The sequence below is a fragment of the Oenanthe melanoleuca genome, chromosome 12, assembly GCF_029582105.1.
Source record: "Oenanthe melanoleuca isolate GR-GAL-2019-014 chromosome 12, OMel1.0, whole genome shotgun sequence".
Lineage (NCBI taxonomy): Eukaryota > Metazoa > Chordata > Aves > Passeriformes > Muscicapidae > Oenanthe > Oenanthe melanoleuca.
In genome coordinates, this window is record NC_079346.1 from 13,618,209 (window position 1) to 13,637,915 (window position 19,707).

Consider the following 19,707-nt stretch of genomic DNA (forward strand, 5'->3'; position numbering starts at 1 on the left):
TAGGGCAAGTGCCTGAGGGACCCCCGGTCCTGGGAGAGACCTGGAGATGCCCCATCCTGCCCAGTCCCATCCTGCCCAGTCCCATCCCTTGCCACAGGCACCCCCAGCCCCGACACCTGCCATGGAGCTCCCTGCTCCAGCGGCAGGGGATATGGGACCCTGAGGAGTGAGAGATGCCCAAGCTCTGAGCCACCACCCTGTGACACCGTCTCCCCGCAGAGGGCAGCCCTGAAACACAACATCACCCAAACCGCTGCTCCCAGGGCTGCTCCCACTGCTCCGCACCCAAAAGGACGCCAAAATGCAACACCCAGACTGCCCCTCCCTCCCCACGTGTGTCCCGGCCGGTGCCCGCCTGTCCCGGGATACACCGTGTCCCACGCACATTTCTATCCCGGGACACAGCGTGTCCCTCCCCCTTCCTGTCCCTCACAGCGCGTCCCCCCGTCTCTCCACCGCCATTACCCGCCGCCGCCGCCTGAGGGCCCGCGCGCCGCCAGCGAGAGGCCCCGCCCACCGGGCCCGCCCCGGCAGCGCCCCGCCCCGGCAGCGCCCCGCCCCTTGGCCGCGCCCGTTAGCCCCGCCCCCGGGGCGCGCGGGGCGGGGCCTGTCGGGGCGGGCCGGGCCGGGCCGGCAGAGCCGCGGGCGCGCGCAGCAGCCGCCGCTGCCGCCGCCATGGGCTGCACCGTGAGCGCCGAGGACAAGGCGGCCGCCGAGCGCTCTCGCATGATCGACAAGAACCTGCGGGAGGACGGCGAGAAGGCGGCGCGGGAGGTGAAGCTGCTGCTGCTGGGTAAGACCCCCCAGGCCCCACCCGCGGGCCCCCCCATCCTGGCTTCTTCGCCCGGCTCGGCCCGACCCCGCCGGAACCGGGCGGCCTGGACGCCTCCGCCCCCCGCGGCCCCGCGGCTATCCTGGGTACCAGCGCCGGGAGTGCCCTGCCCTGCCCCGCCCCGCCCCGGGGATCCCCCGTGAGTGGGATGCTGGCCCCAGCCCAGCCTTCGGACTCTCCCCACAGTGAGCTGTCGGCTCCATCTCGGGCCCGGGGATGTCCCCGAGAACGGGGGGCTTGCCCCGCCCCGGCCTTCCGGGTTCTCCCCCATGGATGGGGCAGCAGGCCTTGGGATTTCCCCCCGGGAATGAGGTGTTGATCCAATCCGAGATCCTAGGGATTCCCTCCAGGAGGGGGTTATTGATCTCATCCCAGCTCCCACGGATCCCCCCCACCTAGGAATGGGATGTTGAGCCCATCCCAGCTCCCAGGGTTTCCCCACAGCAGACCCTGGGGATCCCCTCTGCGGTGGAGTTCTTTCCTCACCCCTCTGTGAGCAGGATGGCAGCTCCAATCCAGGCTTTGAGGATCCCACTGGCAGTGGGGTGCTGGCCCTACAGCAAGCCTTGGGTGCCCCTCAGGAGCAGGTGCCACCTCATCCTGGGCTGTGGGGTTCCCCCTAGAAGTAGCTGGCACCCATTATGGTACTGTCACCCCAACGGGTCAGTGTCCAGTCTGGACATACCCCTTTGGGACAACGGTGTGGGCATGCCCATTTTCCTGTTGGATATACCCCCACAAAAAGATCCTGCAAACTCAGGCATCCTGTCCCAGCTACCCAGGATCCGTGGACTCCTCCATGGGCTGCTCTTACCCTGGCCTCTGGCTGTGGTGGAGGTAATGGGGCTGACAGACACCCACTGCTCCGTGCTTCCCCACTGGACAGTGGGACAGGCCCAAGCCTCTCCATCACCCTGCCCTCTCTGTGGGGGTTTGGGGGGCTTGGGCAGGTGCCCCCACAGTCCACGGGCACTCTGCCTCACGGACACTGGATTTTGGTACTGATAACGGGCTGCTTGCTCTCTTCAAAGCACCCTGGTGATGCTTCCATGGGCGTTCACAGCCCTGCCCTGTGCCTGCGGGCAAGGCAGCACTGTGTTATTTTAATTTATTATTTCTCTTAATGACTCCCAGTTGCGCTTTTTATTCCCTGTACAAAATTCCCAGGGAGGGCCTCGCTCCAGGTGCGAGTTGGGAGCGTGCGAGGCTCCCACGGCGCCGTGGGGCAGCGGGACAGAGGGATCCCTGACAGAAAATGTCTTTGGGCTCATCTGCTGTCTGCAGAGGAAGCTGCCAGCAGCAGGAAGTCACGCTGAAATCCGGCAGGCCTTTATTTGCTCAACCCCTGCCTGCCTTGAGAAATACGTAATTAATGCCTCAAAATGCTCCTTTATCTGAGTGCGTCTTTTTTTCGTTTTACTTTATTTTGATTTTTTTTTGCCTTGGCATGAGCAGTGCTGGCAACAAAATGCATCTTGGGGATATTGGGAGGGGATCTGTTCTGTCTGGGGGGCTCGATGGTTGGGCCCACTCGCTGCCCCACTTTTTTTCTGTGGAGGGGAAAGTGAGGGGAGTGAAACCCCGTGGGATTTGTGGGATGGTGAAGAAGCAAAGCTGCTCCTGTGCTGGCCTTGCTGCCAGTTCTGCTCCTCTCAGCCCACTGCCTGCTGAGAAGTAATGGGGAGGTGGCTGACCGAGGGGTTTGGCAGTTTCAGCCTCGGGAGGCACCTGGGACCATCCAGGCAGTATCACCCTGGTGCTGTCAGCTCTGGGTGCCCAGGTAGGGAGGGCCCATCCTCTTGGTGCTGAGCATCACCGAGGAGCAGCTGGGGGCTTGCTGAGTGACAAGGATTATGATGTAGGCTGACTGGTTGGCATCCCTTTCCTGGGTCTTGCTCTGTGCTGAAGTGGAGGCAGGAGGAGGAAGAGGATGTCTGCACTCTTTTCTGCTGGGGCCAGTGTTTACGAGCAGCATTTCTGATCTCAGCTGCTTTCTAAAGCCAAAAATAGAGCAAAATGGCTCTTTTTGTACGTGTAAAAAAAAGGGTTTTTTCTTCCTCTTGCAGCTGTTCAGGTGTCAATAGCACCAAAGCCTTGAGTCAGTGCTGCCCATTTCCAAGCTGAGCCATGGCTGTAAAATCCTCCCAATCTGGCAGGGAGTGGCTGGGCAGGTGGGGCCAGCATTGCCCCCCTGGAGGCTGCTGCTTGTGACATGTCCTCTTCGTGAGGTGGGACCTCAGTGCTGAGGGTATGCTCCCATCTCCCTGCTGGTCATCCTTCCTGTGGCTTATTTTTTTTCACCATGGTCAGGGAAAGCTTTGAGGAGACCTGAGGCCTGATCACACTTAGCAAGGCCGAGCTCCAGGGTCCTCTGTGGGAGCTGCAACCCTTCTGCCTCCTCCAGAAAAAGGGAGGGAAAAACTAGAGAGAAAAACAGCTTCACTCTTTGTGCTGCATCAACCTACAGCATGAAGAGGAGATGCCTCTTTCAAACGTGGCAGCTACTTGTGGTGTCCTGCAGCTGAGCTTTGGAGCTGGGGCACTGCAGGCAGGCAGGGCACGGTGTGAGTGTAAGGCACGAGTCTCAGTTTGTGATGATGGCATCAGGAGTGTAGGAGCAGACAAGGCTCAGGGCTGGCTGCTGCAGGTGCCTCAGATCTGTGCTGTGCTCTGTATGTGGCCATGAGCTGCCTCCTGCCTTTCCTCTGCTGTGGTGGGTGAGCTGGAGAGGCATGGGCACACTGTCAGTGCAGTGGAGACAGCCAGGATCTGCTGGTGGCACACAGCTCTGAGGGCGTGGGCACAGCACCGCTCCTGCTCTGTCACCTGGCGCTGCCTGCAGGTTTGCCTCTGTTGCTGGCTCTGGCAAAATGAGTGTGTGCCAGATAGTTTGAAGCTCCAGTTTCTGATGGGGAGAAGGCCCAGATGAAGCAATATCCCCCAGGCAAAACAATTTCCCCCTCCCTGCCACTGGAAACCAGCGGTCTCCTGCTGTTTTGGTGCTGGGAGAGGCCAGAAGCCATCACTGACACCTAAAAGCACCTGGAGCATCTGCACCATACTTCCAACATCTCCTGGTGCCACTGTTGGCTCCTCACCATCGTTAAGACACAAAGCCTTGCAGTCACTGACTGTTTCTGCTGGGCAGTAGTGTTCTGGCCAACCCACCTTCTTGCCTGTTGGAGCTGGGATGCTCCAGGGGGATGCAGGGTTGGCAGCAGGCAAGTGATTGCTGTGCTCAAAGGCCCTTATTCCTTATCTTTGGAGGATTAGGAAAGTAAAGGATTTTTCCGCTATGTTAGGAGTGGAGAAGGTGCTGGTGGGTTGATGATGCTAATCCCCAGGGGTTTGGTCTAGGTGCAGACCCTGGGATGAGGACACTGCCCTTGCTGGGGTGGTCCCGCCAGGGTATGTCAGGTAGGAACTGCCTGTACCAGATCCTGCCTGGGACAGACAGTGCCCGGGCAGGGCTCGGAAGCAGCTTTTTTTTTTTTTTTTTTTTTAGCTTGCATAAAAATAGAGGAAGGGAGGCACCAGCTGTGACTTTCAGAGGTTGCGTGGCCCCAGATCTGCCCTGGGTTCTGTGTGAGCCGCCTGCTTTGTTGTGCTTTGTCCTGTCTTGGGGGTTTTTTCTGTCCCCAATCCTTCCTCAGTCCTGGCTTTTGGAGGGGTTGGGTCCTCTCTTCAGTGGAACACTGGGAGCCCCAGTGCTGTTTTTTTGCAGTGGGCTAGGAGGTGTCACAATGTGGGGGACAATGGAAGGACTCAGTGTTGTTAGATCCGGGGAAATCTGACATCCAGCCCCCTGGAGCTGGTGTATGGGCTTGGGATAGGTTGGATGGAATGGGTCACTACAATGCCCCCACTGGTGATATCCGAGGGGCAGCAGCTGCGCTCTGCTCCAAGATGAGTACTTGGGCTTTGCCCAGGGAAAGCAACAGGCTTACTTGTGTATGTTTAACACATATTTTTACAGATGTACATTAGAAATGCATTTTATATTTTAACTTATGTATGTATGTATATATATATATATATATATATATATATATATATATATATATATATATATATGCACACATATCTTTTTTGCATGGCACAATATATACATTGATTTATATATATCAAAAAGCACATATATATATCTGTAGCTTTATGGAAGAAGGTGTCCCATGGTGTGAGCCTATCCAGGGCTGGGATCATTGTGTCCCAGGCGCTGTTGCTGTAGCCAGGGCTGGCCTGGCCTTTCCGCAGCCACCGGGTTTCCTGCTCCAGGCCAGAGCGCGGGTTTCCGGCCCAGAGACTGGTTGAATCACCGGAGCTGGGGGAGCTGAGTGATTCTCCATCCTGCTGGTGGAAAACCCAGCTGAGGGGATTCGGGTGCTGGCAACATCCTGTTAGGGCAGGATGGACAGGATAATGGCACAGGCCTGGGGGCACATGCTAGCAGTGGTGCAGGGGGAGAGGATCACTCTGGCCATGGCTGGGGCAGAAACAGAACAGCAAAGTTTCAGGATTCCTGGAAAAAGCCCAGCAAAAGGATAGTTTTGTCCAGCTTGTGAGCTTGTGGCTTGTTGGCACTGGGGGTACATTTTCTGTGCTCCCCTTAGGGAACCATCCCTAGCCCACCTCCTCCCTGTGTGCCCTGAGCATCCTTTATGCTCCCAATTTATTTCTATTTTATTTATTTTTGTGAGGGTTTTGGAGTTTTTTTAAATCTCTATCAGCTGCCTTGGATAGGGGGTCTGCACCTCCCAATTTTTTGAGGTCCTGCCTGAGGACGTGGCATTCAACCAGCCAACGATGCACGGCTCCTTCTGGGAAGCGGCCAGCCCTGTGCTGGAATGGGATGGCCTTTGGGAAAAACGCCCTGTGTCGCTGTGGGGTTTTAAAAAAATGTGATTATTTTTACAGCAATTTTCTGTCTATTTTGGGTAGGAAGGAAAATGTCGAGGGGAATCTCTTTTTGTTATTAGTTTTTTCGTCTTTAGGGTAGCTCTGCTTTTAATACACCCCTTTGTTTATCCCACTTGAAAGTGAGGACCCCACAGGTGCCCAGGTGGGTGGACTCTGCAGCTGTGCCTCTGTCCTGCTGTCTGCTTGTCCCGTGCAGAAAGGGATTGGTGGGTTTGCCCAGAACGAAATCTCATCTATAAATCCTCAAATAATAGCTGAAATATATGCTCAAATAATAGCTGCTGTTTGCCAGGCTGGGAAAGCTTGCCGGGCCAGCAGCAGGGGATGGGCCTCTGGGTGCTGGGGATGGCTCTGGACCTGCTGGCAGATTGAATTCCAGCTTTTCCCCTGTAATGAGAATTTTCCAGCTATGCATTGCTTCCATCTATGCCTGAATATTTGAAAGGATGGTGCCGTGTGGAAAAATGGAAAATCCCCTGCCGGTGATGGGGGGTGAGGTGGATCCTGAAACCTGTGGCCAGCTCCTAAAATACAGGGATTACGTATGTGCTGCCCAGAACTATGTGCATATATTGCACTAAATATTTGCTGCCCAGAAAGCATCATAAATCATGGGCTGCAAAATATATACGTTGACTCAATAAAGTTTTTGCCAGTGGAATAGCAGGGAGTTCTGGAGCCAGGCAGCTGCTTGCTTATTTTAAATTTTTGAGGATTATTTTTAACAAAATAAGGAGGAAATGAGCCCAAGAGAGAGCTCTCCTGTTTTTGCCAGGCGCTGGCCTGGGAACAAGCACTGCCTGCAGAGAGGCAGGGCTGGAGGAAGCCCAGCCGTGGGGTCAGACCATGGTAGTGGGAGTCTCCATCCCCCCCATCCCAATGCAGGCACAGGAGCCCAGAGCTCCTCTGATACTGCCTCGTCCTGCCTGGGCTGGGCTGGAGGGTGGAAGCTGGAGGTTGGCATCCAGCCCAGGAATTGTTTTGGGGTTGAATGGGCGGCAGCTCGGGTTTTCCGGGGATTGGAAACCCTTCCCCTCCGCTGCACTCATCGAGGGGGCTGGGGAGGGGTCCCCCGCCTGGGGAGGGGGGCTGTTAATTCAGGTGCAAATTCCTGCTCTCTCTCTACAATCTCTTGTGCTGGGCAAGCTCCTGATGGAAGGCAGAGGGGCTGACTTGTAAATGGCTGCCTTCCTCAGGGAGCAGGGAAGGAGCCGGGAGACGTGGAGGAAATTTGCAAGGAAATAGCCAGCCTCGGTGATGGTCACCCTGTGACTGTCACCCTGCCGGGATAAGGCGGGAGGCCCGGCGGGGTTGCTCCCTCCTGGCAGGGGGAAACTGTCAGGCAGGGTCAGAGAGAGGAGGAGCTGGGGACGGCTGTCTGGCACCTCACCTCAGAGGTGCTGATAAGCCCTGTTCACGCTTGCCACATGCCTCAGTTTCCCTGTCCAGGCACCGCTGAAAAGGATTGGGTGAATGCCACTTGCTCTGGCCACTGGCGGTATGGGATGGTGTTAGAAACCAGAGATATTTAATGGAAAAAATGAAGGGCTACGCCGAGTCCTTCCCCCCCTGCTCCCAGCTCCAGGCAGGAGTTGCCAGCACTGACCATGAACACTGGCTGGGCTGTGCCGGGTGCCGCGTCAGCATCCTGAGGGTGCTGAGGGAGGAGAGCCCCTGCTGTCCCGAACAGTGACCTCTGAGCTGAGCACAGCCCCTCCCTTGGCACATACAGCATGGGAACCGTGGAGCGGGGACCTCGAGTGGTAAATACAGGGTCTCTATAGCCTCAGTATGGCCCAGCATCAGGACGCTCCGTGCCCTGAGCACTGCCCACAGTGATGCCCCTGGGGGTGCATGTCTGTCACCTGGTGGTGTTCAGGCTGGGGACATGCGTAGAAGGAGTTTGTTCCCTGCCGCCATGTCTCAGCTGGCACGATGGGCCCTGTTTTTCCCAGTTAATTTTAGCATAATCTGCTCTTTTAAAAACTTTTTTTTTTTTTTTTAACCTCCTCTGTAATCTCTGCCTCCTCTGCGGCCATGCTGGCACAGGCCTGCTTGGGGCCCCCTGTAAGGGCATCTCCAAGGCCAAGAGCCGCATTGGGGGGATCCGCAAAAAGGGCTGTGAGAGGACACAGGGATGGACTTGGCTTGGGAGATCCACTGGCAGAGAGGAGGGACCACACTGGTGCCAGCCAAAGGGGCCTCATCCTGCTGGGGGTCTTGGGGCAAGATAAGCCAGGCACTCCTCCATCTTGTGACACTCCCTACACAGAGAGGGGACAAGAGACATGCCCCTTTCTTTCAGCTTCCCCTTTCAGCTTCCCCTTTCTTGCAACCAGGGTGACTTTGCTTCTTCCCTGCTCCCAGCCTGTGGAGGGAGGGCTGGGCCGAGCTGCACATTGCCTGAGTGGGGTGATATCCCTAGGGAGGACAGGGTAGGGGAAGGAGAACCTCAGGCACCCTGGCTGTCTGGCTAAACTCATAGAACCCTGCATTTGGATGCTGAAAAGCAAAACGACCCCAAAAGCCATCGGCTTTCCCTGCTGGCGGCCGCCTCCACAGCAGGCTGGGGCACAGGGCCTGGCAGGCTGGGAAGTGCACGCTATTTAAGAACCAGCCCGGGGGCGGCTGAGCCCGCTGGGATCGCTTGAGCTGGCTGGTGGAGGTGGCAAATTACTCCTGAGTTCCCGCCTGTACCTTACGGCACAAGCATCCTGGCAGCTGCTGCCTCCAGCTGTGCATATGCAGTGGGGCTGGTACTCCATTGTTCCCCAGCACAGAGGGGATGTGGGATGTGGCATCTCAGATTCTGCCTGGAGATGGGATGGCAGAGCTCGACCTCTTGTCATGGGGAGTCCTCAGGTTCAGCCAAAGCCAGGATTACCAGTCAGTTGTGGCATGCTAGGACTGTGGGGAAAATGTAAGTGTATTGATGACATTTTCCTGGCCCAGAGCAGGTGTCATTTCTCCCCTTGGGAACTATTGCAAGACCCCCCCAGACTCTCATTTTGTTCCCTGTTTCAGGGTCCTGATGTTTCCAGTGCACATCTATTTATTTGCTCTGCTTCTCCAATGGCTGAAGCACCTGGTGCATTCCCTCCCTAGGCTGGGGGGTGTCCCAGTAGGGTAGGGGTTTCTGGTTCATGCCTTGGACAAGACCTCATCCCTTCTCATTTCTCCACAGGTGCTGGGGAGTCTGGGAAGAGCACCATCGTCAAACAGATGAAGTGAGTGGTCCCTGCACTGACACTGTGGCTGACACTGCTCCACAGGCTCCAAAACCAGTGGCTGACAGAGCATGGGTGGGGAGCAGCATCCTGGTGTACCCCACAAAGGGCTGACCTTGCCTGTGTCTCTTCCCTCCCCCAGGATCATCCATGAGGATGGCTACTCAGAGGAGGAATGCCGGCAGTACAAAGCTGTAGTCTACAGCAACACCATCCAGTCCATTATGGCTATCATCAAGGCGATGGGGAACCTGCAAATTGATTTTGGAGACTCCTCCAGAGCGGTGGGTGCCCTCCTGCTCCCTTTGTGCCTGGCAGGGATGGGGGTTCTTGGTGGCTAAAACAGATGTGCCCAAAACTGGACTAGGATTAAAGGTGGCTCCGCCCAAGCCCTGCTGTTCCCTGGTGGGCTCCCATCACATCCTTTGGGGCAGAGTGAGCTTTGATAAGTCTGTGACAATGCTCAAGCTCTTTTATTCCTGCAGGATGATGCTCGGCAGCTGTTTGCACTCTCCTCCACTGCTGAGGAGCAGGGCATCATGCCAGAGGACCTGGCCAACGTCATCCGGAGGCTGTGGGCTGACAATGGGGTCCAGGCTTGTTTCAACCGCTCCCGAGAGTACCAGCTGAACGACTCTGCTGCCTAGTGAGTACCCCCTCCTCTGCCCCACCTCAGCTGAGCCCTGTGAGCCACAATGCTTTTATCAAGCAGCAGAAAATCCCCCCAGGGGCTGCTGTTCACCGTCACCAGGCTTAGGAGCTGGTGCTGCCATTTCCCGCGTGGTGCTGGGGCTGAGCCGGAGCGGAACTGGGAAGGCGGATGTTTCAAAAGCTGTTTCCTTCTCTGGCTGGGTGCTGTGTACCCTGGGAGGGGGGGCACTCGGGCATCCCCCTCCTGCCACTCCTCTGTCCCCACCCCCCTTCCCCAGGAGATGCTCTCCACTGGCTCCCCACTCATGAGCACAGCCAGGGTCCTGCCCATCCTCATCACCCTTCATGGGCTGTCAAGGTAGGAAAAATTCCCAAGGAAAGCCCTGGGGACACTTGGGTCTGAAGAGGATGAGTAGGATGCTCAAGAGGCTTTTCTTTTTTTTTTTTAACTTTTTTTTCCAGAAAAGCTTGGCAGTACACTTGTGCATTACCCAGCAAATTGGTGTTTAGGTAGATAAATTGCTGCAGCTGGTTGGGTTTATCCTTGAAGAGATTAATAAATAAAGTTAATCTGCCTAATGTACCATTGCTGGAGAGAGTAACACAGCTGAGTCTGTGTTCAGCTTGCACAGTGCCCTCCTACCCTCTTCTCCCAGACCCGTTATGGTAAAGCAGTGTGGGGGGAGCTCCAGGAACAGGTGGGATGTGCCAGGAACACCCCACCAAGCCTGGCCTTGCTTGGGATCCTTCACGCTTGGGACTCACTGCCATCCCAGGGCAAGTGGTTTCCCTGGTTTCCCCTGCTGTCCCCTCATGCATGGCAATGTCAGGACCCTTTTTTGCACTGAGGCCACTGTGGGGAAGAGACTGCAGGAAAGCTCCTGGCAAGCACCAAACCTGGAGAAGCTCCTGTCAGCTCTTTACCCCTGCATCCGCAGCTTTCGCTTCCTCCTGATGGGCACACACCCTCCTTCCCCAGCCTCTGTCTGCTCAGCCCCTCACACCCCAGCCAGCACTGCCATTTCCCTGGCAGTGACTGCTGGTTTGGGAGCACAGGACACCCAGCAGGTGCCAGGGAGCTCGCACACACACTTGGAGCAGGTGTATCTGCACAGTGTCTGCCAAGTGCTTGTCACTGTCAGTGCCATTATGGAGCGTTTAGCACGTGGTGGGGGGTTGGACAGCCATTAATTAGGAGCACCTTCAAGCTGTTGCTCCAGCCTTTTTCCAGCCCTGTGGAGATGTCTGTGCAGTGACCAATCCCTTGCCCATTTCACAAGGGTGATGTGCCCATGGTGCTGCTGAAACAGGACAGCCTGAGAATGAGAAGCCCCATGCCATGCCCAGCACACAGCCCGCCTGTGCCCTTGCCCTCTGCAGCCCCCATCCTGTTCCTCCTCTGCCTCTTGGGGTTCCAGGAGTTTAGGGTGTCAGGCTTGTGCTCACCAGCACCCCGGGACTTGATGCAATGTCCAGGAGCCTGTGGTGCTGCACAGGGCCCTGCTCTGGCGTTTCCTGTTTTTTGTCAGCCAGAGGCCATGTGTGTTTCCGGCTGTTTTTGAGCTGCTCTGCGGCAGTATCGTGCAGGTCCCCCACCCTCACACCCACAGCAGGCTCCTGGGGCTCCACCAGCTCTGGCCTTGCCCTGTCAAGCTGCAGGGTTTCCTAGGAGCTGGCGAGTGGCCGTGCTGCGTCGGAGCCAAGGATCCCTATGGCCTCGCGGGCTGTAATCTGGCTTTCACCAGATTACAGGGCCACAAATGCCTTAATTAAGACAAGCCTAATTTGCTTAAAAGAGCCCGTTTGTAGTAACCCAATTAAAGCAATGTGAGCTGGAGAAATCAAAACCCGTTTTGATCCCCCCTCATCAGTCCTGGTGGGTGTTGCACTCGGGGGACCTGGCCACCATCTCTGCTGGGACCCTGCAGGCAGCAGGGCAGGCGATGCTCCCCGGAGGGGCTCGGGACGTTTGCAGCCCCCTCCCTGTCTCTCCCGCCTCCTGCTTCCTCCCAGGACACCGTCCCTTTGTGTTTTTGACTATAAATGGCATGGCGCCATCGATTGTTTCCGCCAGCACTGTGGCTGGTTGCCATAGTGCTGAATATTTTCCTCTTGCCATTTCCCCCTTGTGCAAATGGCCAGGGAAACGGGGTGAGACCCCCAGCCCTGGCTGCATCCTCTGCCTGGCTCCCGGTGCCAGCACACTGCCCTCAGTGCCATGGTCCTGTGTGTCCCCTGTCACTCTGGTCACTGATGTCCTGCCCTGCCTGTGTCTGGCAGGGACATGGAGTGACCCCAGGATGCACATGGGGCCTCTGCTGTGCATCCCACCTTGACACAGCCCACCTCAACTGAACAATGCTTGGAGATGGACAGGGGACTCTGGGCCAGTGTGGGGATGTCCCATGGTCCAGCTCCCACAGCACCTTTCCTCTTTGTCCCCAGCTACCTGAATGATCTGGAGAGGATAGCCCGTGCCGACTACATTCCCACCCAGCAGGATGTGCTGCGCACCAGGGTGAAGACCACAGGCATCGTAGAAACTCACTTCACCTTTAAGGATCTGCACTTCAAGTATGTCTGACCTCTTTCCCTTTTGCCTTTTTGAAAGCAAAAAAACCCTTTCCTGCCCATGCTGGGATAGACCATGCGTGCACTCAGTTCTCCCCACATCTTGGTTTGCTCATGGCAGGAACTGCTGCCTCAGAGAGCGGAAACCGCTGAAATAGCTGGAACAGCCTCAAAAACACTTCACAGAGCTCAGCCTGGGGGCGGATCCAAGGTCTGGAGAGGAGGGGAGGGGAAGGCATCCCTCCTCCTGCTGCTGTGACGCTGCTTCCGCCACAGGAAGGGCGCTGGGCAGCAGCTGGGGTCTCGGGGTCAGGCAGTGGCAGCGCTGCCTGCTGGCATCCCATGGTTGCTTTCCACTGAAAACCCATGGGAAATAATCAGGGCTCCAGTTTCAGAGGCAAAAAGCTTCCATTGTGCACATCCCCAGGGAATTTAGTTCCATGGCAACAGAGCTGATGTCAGAAAGATCGGCTGGGATCCTCTCTGAATGTGGGGGGCTCACAGGAACCCCGGTGCCACCCTGGTGGGATGGAAACTCTTGGTTGTGCATTGCCAGGGCAGCACTTTGGAGGTGGCACTGGGGGTAGTCTGGGGGGAATGCAGTGTGTCCCAGTGAGGAAGCCTTCCTGCCAGCCAAGCAGTTGGCAGTGAGCATGGCAGGGGATGTGGAATGCTGGGCTCTTCTCCATGGAGGCAGGGCATCCTCTGCTGCCCATGGTGGGAGGGGCACACGGTGCATCAGGATCATCCCTGAGCCTTGCTGCTGCCGCAGTCCTGCTGAGCCCATAGTGACTTGGCTCCCCTTGGTCCAAGGTCTCTGGCAAATCCCTGCTGTGCCTGCTCTGGAGCAGGTCTCTGGGGAATAGGGCATCTCCTGGGAAAGGCAGCCTGATCCTGCCCTAGCTCACGTCAGGGATTTGCTTCAGCTGGGAAATGAGCCTGGACACCATCCTGGCAGCAGGAGCCAGGGCAGATCCTCAGTACTGGCAAACTCCCTGGGGCAGAGGCACTGTGTTCTGTCCACACCAGTGCTGCTCCTGCTCCGGGCAGCTGGGGACAGGGCATGGGGTGAGGGCGGTGGGGCTGTGAGGTGCCATCCATCCCCACATAACTCTCCTGCTGCAGGATGTTCGATGTGGGTGGCCAGCGCTCGGAACGGAAGAAGTGGATCCACTGCTTCGAGGGGGTGACAGCCATCATTTTCTGCGTGGCCCTGAGTGCCTATGACCTGGTGCTGGCTGAGGATGAGGAAATGGTGAGTCGTGGGGATGAAACCGGTGCCATGAGCCATGCCCTCCTCTGGTGGCCACCAGTGCCCTGGCCAGTGTGGCCCAAGCCTTGCAGGGCCATCGGCATCCTCTGCCCAGGAAGGCAGGAACATGGAGGGTGGTAGTTTGGGGAGCAGTGGGGTAGATGCTGCCTGGGGGTCCCTGCCCAGCTCACGCTGCCATCTTCCCTGCCAGAACCGGATGCATGAGAGCATGAAGCTGTTTGACAGCATCTGCAATAACAAGTGGTTCACAGACACGTCCATCATCCTCTTCCTCAACAAGAAGGACCTCTTTGAGGAGAAGATCGTGCACAGCTCCCTCACCATCTGCTTCCCTGAGTACACAGGTACCACTGGGACCCTCAGTGCCCCCTGCCCTCCTGGCAGGGGCAATGGGTGGTGCCTTACCCCAGGCAGGGTAGCAGGAGGTGCTAGGGGCAGAGATGCTGGCTTCTCTGTGCCTGAGGAGCAGTGGGTTGGGGCAGCAAGTGGGATGTGGTGGTGTTTGGGGTGCCTCAGGATCTAGGAGATGTGGGGGGACACAACACAAGGGGATCTGCCCTGAGAGAGGTTGGTGGCTGTGGGCAACTGTGGGGCAGCCCAGTGTCTCGTGTTCCCCAGGGGCCAACAAGTATGACGAGGCAGCCAGCTACATCCAGAGCAAGTTCGAGGACCTGAACAAGAGGAAGGACACCAAGGAGATCTACACCCACTTCACCTGTGCCACAGACACCAAGAACGTGCAGTTTGTCTTTGATGCTGTCACCGACGTCATCATCAAAAACAACCTGAAGGACTGTGGTCTCTTCTGAGGGCAGCGCTGCCCAGGTGGGTGCTGGTCTCAGTGGTGGCTCCTCAAATGGGGTGGTCATGGACCGTCCTCCAGGGATGAGCTGGGCACAGCCTGCCAGCTGCGGGCTGCCCTGTCCCCAGACCCTCCCTAGCTCATGACCTCTCTCTCCTAGGAGCTGCAAAGGAAGGACCACGCCATCTCTCCCACTCCTGCTTCTCTTCAGATTCATTCCTCCGCCCACCACATAAAGAGACTTTTTGAGTGCCAGCACAGTGGCAGGGCCCATGTACTCCCTGCTGCACGTGTTTCCCCCCACCATTGTCCTGCTCCTCGCCGGCGTTGCCCTTCCAGGGAAGACAAGGTTTTAATCTTGGTTTGTACCCCCTGAACTGTTCCAGCCCCCATTTCATTCACTCCGAGCCCTGGCGCTCTCACTGTTTACATTGCAAGTGTTGCTGGCACGGGGGGCACAGGGTCCCCTTGGGGATGCCCACCCAGCCACAAACACGACCGATGACATTCCTTTTAGTAAACCAGAAAAGAAAGAAAGAAGAAAGAAAAAAAAGGAAAAAAGAGAAAACAAAACCAAACCCAAAACCATGCAAAAAAACCACACCACACCGGTTGGGGACAGGTTACTTTTTAAAGAAAACCTTTTTACCAAACTATTTAAAAGCATCAAGTGCTACTTGGTGGTGGCATCCTCCGTGGCCAGCCCACCCCCCAACCGTGTGCCTTTAGGGGGGAGGGTCTGCACCCCACCCTGCCTTGCTGCCTCTGTCCTGAGGGGCAGCTCAGGCAGGAGGGTGAGCAGGGGGTGCTGCCCACTGCCTCTATCCCCCCCTCTTTCTAAGCCTAGTTTTTAGGGTTAGCTGTTGCGTTGGGCGAGGAGAGCCCGCTGTACAGAGCGGCCCCCGCTGTCCCCCCAGCCCAGGGGGACCCTCCAGCCGGTGCCTGCGGCGTCGCTTTTCCCACAGGATGTTTTACCAAATTGTTCACATGGTTTGAAATAATAAAATGTAGAAAGGAAAAAAAAAAGTGAGAAACATTATATATACTGGAACGCCCTGTGTGACATGGGAGTGGGCAGGGGGACTTCACCTCTCTGGAAGGGCTGGGATGGTCCCTGGGGCTGGGAGAGGGACAAAAGGTGGGTTGGCATCCCCCTGGGGTCAGGAGAAGCCCCTGGTGGTGGGAGGTGAGGGCAGTGGTGGGACCCTTGGGGCTGTGGCTGGGATGGTGCTGCAGGGCTGAGCCCTACCCCGAGGGACTGTGGGGTGGGGAGGAACAAACACATGACCACCCCCTGGCTCTGCTGCGGTGGCATGGTGGCACCAAGGAAGCCCCAGTACCACACAGGCCCTAGGGACACCCAGTACTCAGGAACACCCAATGATCTGTAGCCCAGAGGGAGATACAGCCTTGAACCCTTGACCCCAGCAGCCTACAGGAACCATCACCCATGGACACCCCACACCTAAAGAACCCGCAGCTCTGAAGCGTTCCTGGAGACTTCCAGCACCCCCAGCTCCAGGGGGCACTCATGGACACCCAGCAGCTCCTGAGGGACCATCCCAGCACCTAGAGCTTCAGAGGGCATCCAGGACCCCCCAGCATCCAAGGGAACCCCTAGCACCCCTCAGCTCCAAGGGGTACCAGGGACTCCCAGCACCAAGGGGCACCCAAAATCCCCCAGTCTCCCCAGTGCCAAGGGTCATCTGGGAACCCCCAGCACCTCTCAGCTCTAAAGGAAACCCAGGGACACCCCAGCATCCCTCAAATACCTAGGGACTCCCAGGACCCCCAAACATCCTCTGCTCCAAGGGGTACTCAGGGACCCTCAGCACCCAAGGGAACCCCTGTACCCCACAGCTCCAAGGGTTACCCAGGGACCTGAAAGTATCCAGCACCCTGTAGTATCCAGGGTCATCCAAGTATCCCTAGAACCTGGAGCCCCAGAGACCCCCAGCAGAACTGGGGGCCCCACAGTGCTGACTGGTGGGCAAGTTGGTGGGGAGGGGGAGTGAGATTGTGCCCCACTCCCCCTCCCCTCTTCACCAGAGGTGGCTTTGGAGCTGAGCATGTCAAATCCCAGGGGTTTGCGGCAAGCGGAGGTGGGTGTGGAGATGGGATGGGGTCAGCAGGAGGGCTGGGCCCCAGGGCAGGGGGTGCTCGCCTGGGGCTCAGAACAGCCCGCAGTCCTTGAGGTTCTCCTTGATGATGATGTCAGTGACGGCGTCGAAGACGAACTTGACGTTCTCGGTATCGGTGGCGCAGGTCATGTGGGAGTAGATCTCCTTCACGTCCCGCCGCATGTTCAGCTCCAGGAACTGCAGCTTGATGTAGTTGCCCGCATCATCGTAGGTGTTGGGACCTGTGGTGTGACAGTGAACGGGTCCCTTCGTGGGCTGGTGTCCCCCGGCAGAGTGCTGGCCCAGAATTACCCAGCGCTCCCTCGGGTGGGGAAACCCTGCACGTCCCTCAACAAGGCTCATGAGCCACTTGCACGGGGTGCTGAGGACACCTGGTGGGAGACTCCTGCGAGGGCGGTGGCACCCAAGCCTCCAGCAGCACCCCAGCACCAGCAGCCACTGCCACACTCACCGTCATAGTCGGGAAAGCAGATGCTGAGGTGGGCCTTCTTGATCTTCTCCAGGAAGACGTCCTTCTTGTTGAGGAAGAGGACGATGGAGGTGGTGGCAAAGTAGCGGTGGTTGCAGATGCTGTTGAAGAGGTGCAGGCTCTCATGCATGCGGTTCTGCAGACAGACACAGCCCCGTGGTGATGCCCAAATCATGATGGGGACAAAGCACAGGGGGTGTGAGGTGGTAAGCATTCCTCACCACTTCATCATCCTCCACTAGGACCATGTCGTAGGCACTGAGAGCCGCGATGAAGATGATGCAGGTCACACCCTCGAAGCAGTGGATCCACTTCTTCCTCTCTGAGCGCTGCCCGCCCACGTCGAACATCCTGGGGAGAACAAGGGAGTGTCAGCACCCCTCACTCCCTGCCCACACCCTGGCACCAGCCTTCTCTGGGGGCTGGCTCCCACCTGAAGTTGAGGTCTTTGAAGGAGAACTGGGTCTCGATGATGCCGGTTGTCTTGACACGGGAACGCAGCACGTCCTGCTCTGTGGGGACGTAGCCGGGGGTCACCAGGCGCTCCAGGTCGGACAGGTAGCTGGCCGGGCACGCGGTGGGCATGAGACACGGGCTGGCACTCCCTCGTGCCTCCCACACCCCCACGCCCTGCCCCACGTACTAGCCCGCAGAGTCGTTGAGCTGGTACTCGGAGGCGCGGTCGAAGCAGGCCTGGATGCCCGAGTCCTTCCAGAGCCGCCCGATGATTTCTGACATCTCCTTGGGCATGGTGCCCTCCTCGATGGTGTCCGAGAGGTGCAGCAGCTTACGGGCATCGTCCTGTGAGGGATGGGGGTTAGTGGGGCCTGGGCACTGGGGGGAGCCCCTGCCCAGCACGGGATGCCCCTCACCTGGCGAGCCGTGTCCCCGTACTGGATGCTGAGGGTGGTCATGGCCCGCACGATGGACAGCATGGACTGGAGCGTGTTGCTGTAAATGATGGCAATGAACTCCAGGCATTCCTCCAGCGAGTAACCGTCCTGGTGGATGATCCTGCCCGAGGAAGGTCACAGGCACGGGGCTGAGCTGGGTGCCATGGAGCTGAGCCACGGATGCACGCCATGGCAGTGGCAAGGGGCAGTCAGGCACAGGGGGATGGGGCAGAGTCAGGCACAGGGGGATGGGGCACACCATGGCTGCAGTGTGGGACAAACACTGCATGGTGGGCATGATCAAGTGACCCCCAGTTGGCACTTACTTCATCTGCTTGACAATGGTGCTCTTCCCCGACTCCCCTGCTCCTAAGGGGACAAAGCAGGGGTCATGGTTGTGCCCATGCCGTGGGCACTCCCAGCTGAGCCTGTGCTGGCTCACTGAGAATCTTGGTGCCTGAAATGGCTGTGAGCACTGTTGGCTGTGCCAGGTCCATGGCTCAGGGTGTGCAGGTGGATTAACAGCCTAGTGTCAGTGGCATTAAGGTTAGCCTGAGCTGCTGTGTCTAATGGGATCTGAGGCAGCTCAGCCAGGGACACTCTCAGGAGCCCAAGGGAGGGGTTGGGGACATGGTGGCATTGCAACCCTGCCACCCACCACTCAATGCCCCAAACTTGTGGCTGTGCAGGAGCATGTGTCCTGGGACAGGCTGTGAGGAGAGTGATGCCACCCATGGCCTCACCACATACACAGCACCCCAATCCTCAGGCACCCCTGGGGGACTGGGAAGGACTGGGAGGGACACACAGCACAAGGGGGCTTCAGGGACAGACACAGGGTGGTGGTATGGGCTGCATGGGATCCCTAGAAGGATGGGGCAGGGGTGCTGACAGGCTGGGGTGGCAAATAGGTAGTGCTGGTGAAGGCTCTTAAGATGTGTTGGTTGGGGCTGGGGGACTTGGGAGTGAGGGGAGATTAGGTGGGCTGGTTAGGTTCAGGGATATATGAAAGCCAGAGGATCTTAGGACCTTAGGATCTCATGATCTCACCTTCTTGTTGAGGTGGTCTGTTGTGTTTGCGGTGCCTGGTAGGGAGTGTTGAGCAAGTTGGGATGAGGGGGTTTTGGGGATCCTGGGAATGGGGGGGCTGGTTGGGCTTAGGGATGCTGAGGGAGAGAGGAAAACATTGGATGGGCTTTTGGGGTTGTCTGGTTGGCTTTAGGGGTGCTGTGGAGGTCACAGGACTGCTAGGGTGGGCTGACTCTAGGGGGGTTTAGGGATGCTTAGGAGCAGGGGCCTAGGGACTGTTGAACTGGTTAGATGGGGTCAGGAAAACTTTGGCTGTTTTACTGGGGAGGGCTGGTTGGTTTTAGGGATGCCTGGGAGTGGGAGGCTGTTGGGAGCACTCCTGGGTTGTGCTGGTTTGGTTTAAAGGTGCTGGAGGAATCAGGGAAACATTGGGTGGGCTATTGAGATGGGGAGGTTTGGTTTAGGGAATGGGGGTGATGTTGGGGTGGGCTGCTTGGTTTTAAGGGTCCTGGGTGAGTCAGGAGAATGTTGAATGAACTGTGAGGGTGGGCTGCTTGGGTTTGGGGGTCCATCTGGGGGACAGGGGAATGTTGGATTGGCTGGTTGGGTTTGGGGGCAGCTATGGGGTGTGCTGGTTGGGTTGAGGGGTGCTGGTTGGGTTGAGGGGCGCTGGCAGGTTTCAGGGGCGCATTGGGTGGGCATTAGGGTGAGATGCACAAAAGATGAGGAGTCCCCCAGGGTGTTGTCTCCCCCTTACCCAGCAGCAGCAGCTTGACGGTCCTGGCATCCTTCTCAGCGTCTTCCTTGAGCTTCTTCTCCAGCTCTCGGGAATGCTTCTCCTCGGCGCTGGCCCCGGCTCCCATGGCGAGCCCCGCAGCCCTGCGGTTCAGCACCCGCTCCTT

General features: G+C 57.6%; 2 protein-coding genes across 2 annotated transcripts; one reads left to right on the forward strand and one right to left on the reverse strand.

Moving 5' to 3' along the window:
• The first annotated feature begins 603 nt into the window (after nucleotides 1–603).
• On the forward strand, nucleotides 604–15,299 carry GNAI2 (G protein subunit alpha i2). The gene is made up of 9 exons (XM_056501485.1): nucleotides 604–793; nucleotides 8,934–8,976; nucleotides 9,119–9,260; nucleotides 9,462–9,622; nucleotides 12,073–12,201; nucleotides 13,324–13,453; nucleotides 13,662–13,815; nucleotides 14,090–14,296; nucleotides 14,434–15,299. The coding sequence occupies exons 1-8, from the start codon at nucleotides 676–678 to the stop codon at nucleotides 14,278–14,280; spliced, it is 1,068 nt and encodes a 355-aa protein (XP_056357460.1). The 5' UTR covers nucleotides 604–675; the 3' UTR covers nucleotides 14,281–14,296; nucleotides 14,434–15,299.
• Nucleotides 15,300–15,372: 73 nt separating this feature from the next.
• GNAT1 (G protein subunit alpha transducin 1) lies at nucleotides 15,373–19,668 on the reverse strand. The gene is made up of 8 exons (XM_056501491.1): nucleotides 19,563–19,668; nucleotides 18,103–18,145; nucleotides 17,756–17,897; nucleotides 17,527–17,684; nucleotides 17,317–17,445; nucleotides 17,105–17,234; nucleotides 16,866–17,019; nucleotides 15,373–16,635 (listed from the first exon to the last, which is right to left on the reverse strand). The coding sequence occupies exons 1-8, from the start codon at nucleotides 19,666–19,668 to the stop codon at nucleotides 16,445–16,447; spliced, it is 1,053 nt and encodes a 350-aa protein (XP_056357466.1). The 3' UTR covers nucleotides 15,373–16,444.
• Between the last annotated feature and the right edge of the window lie 39 nt (nucleotides 19,669–19,707).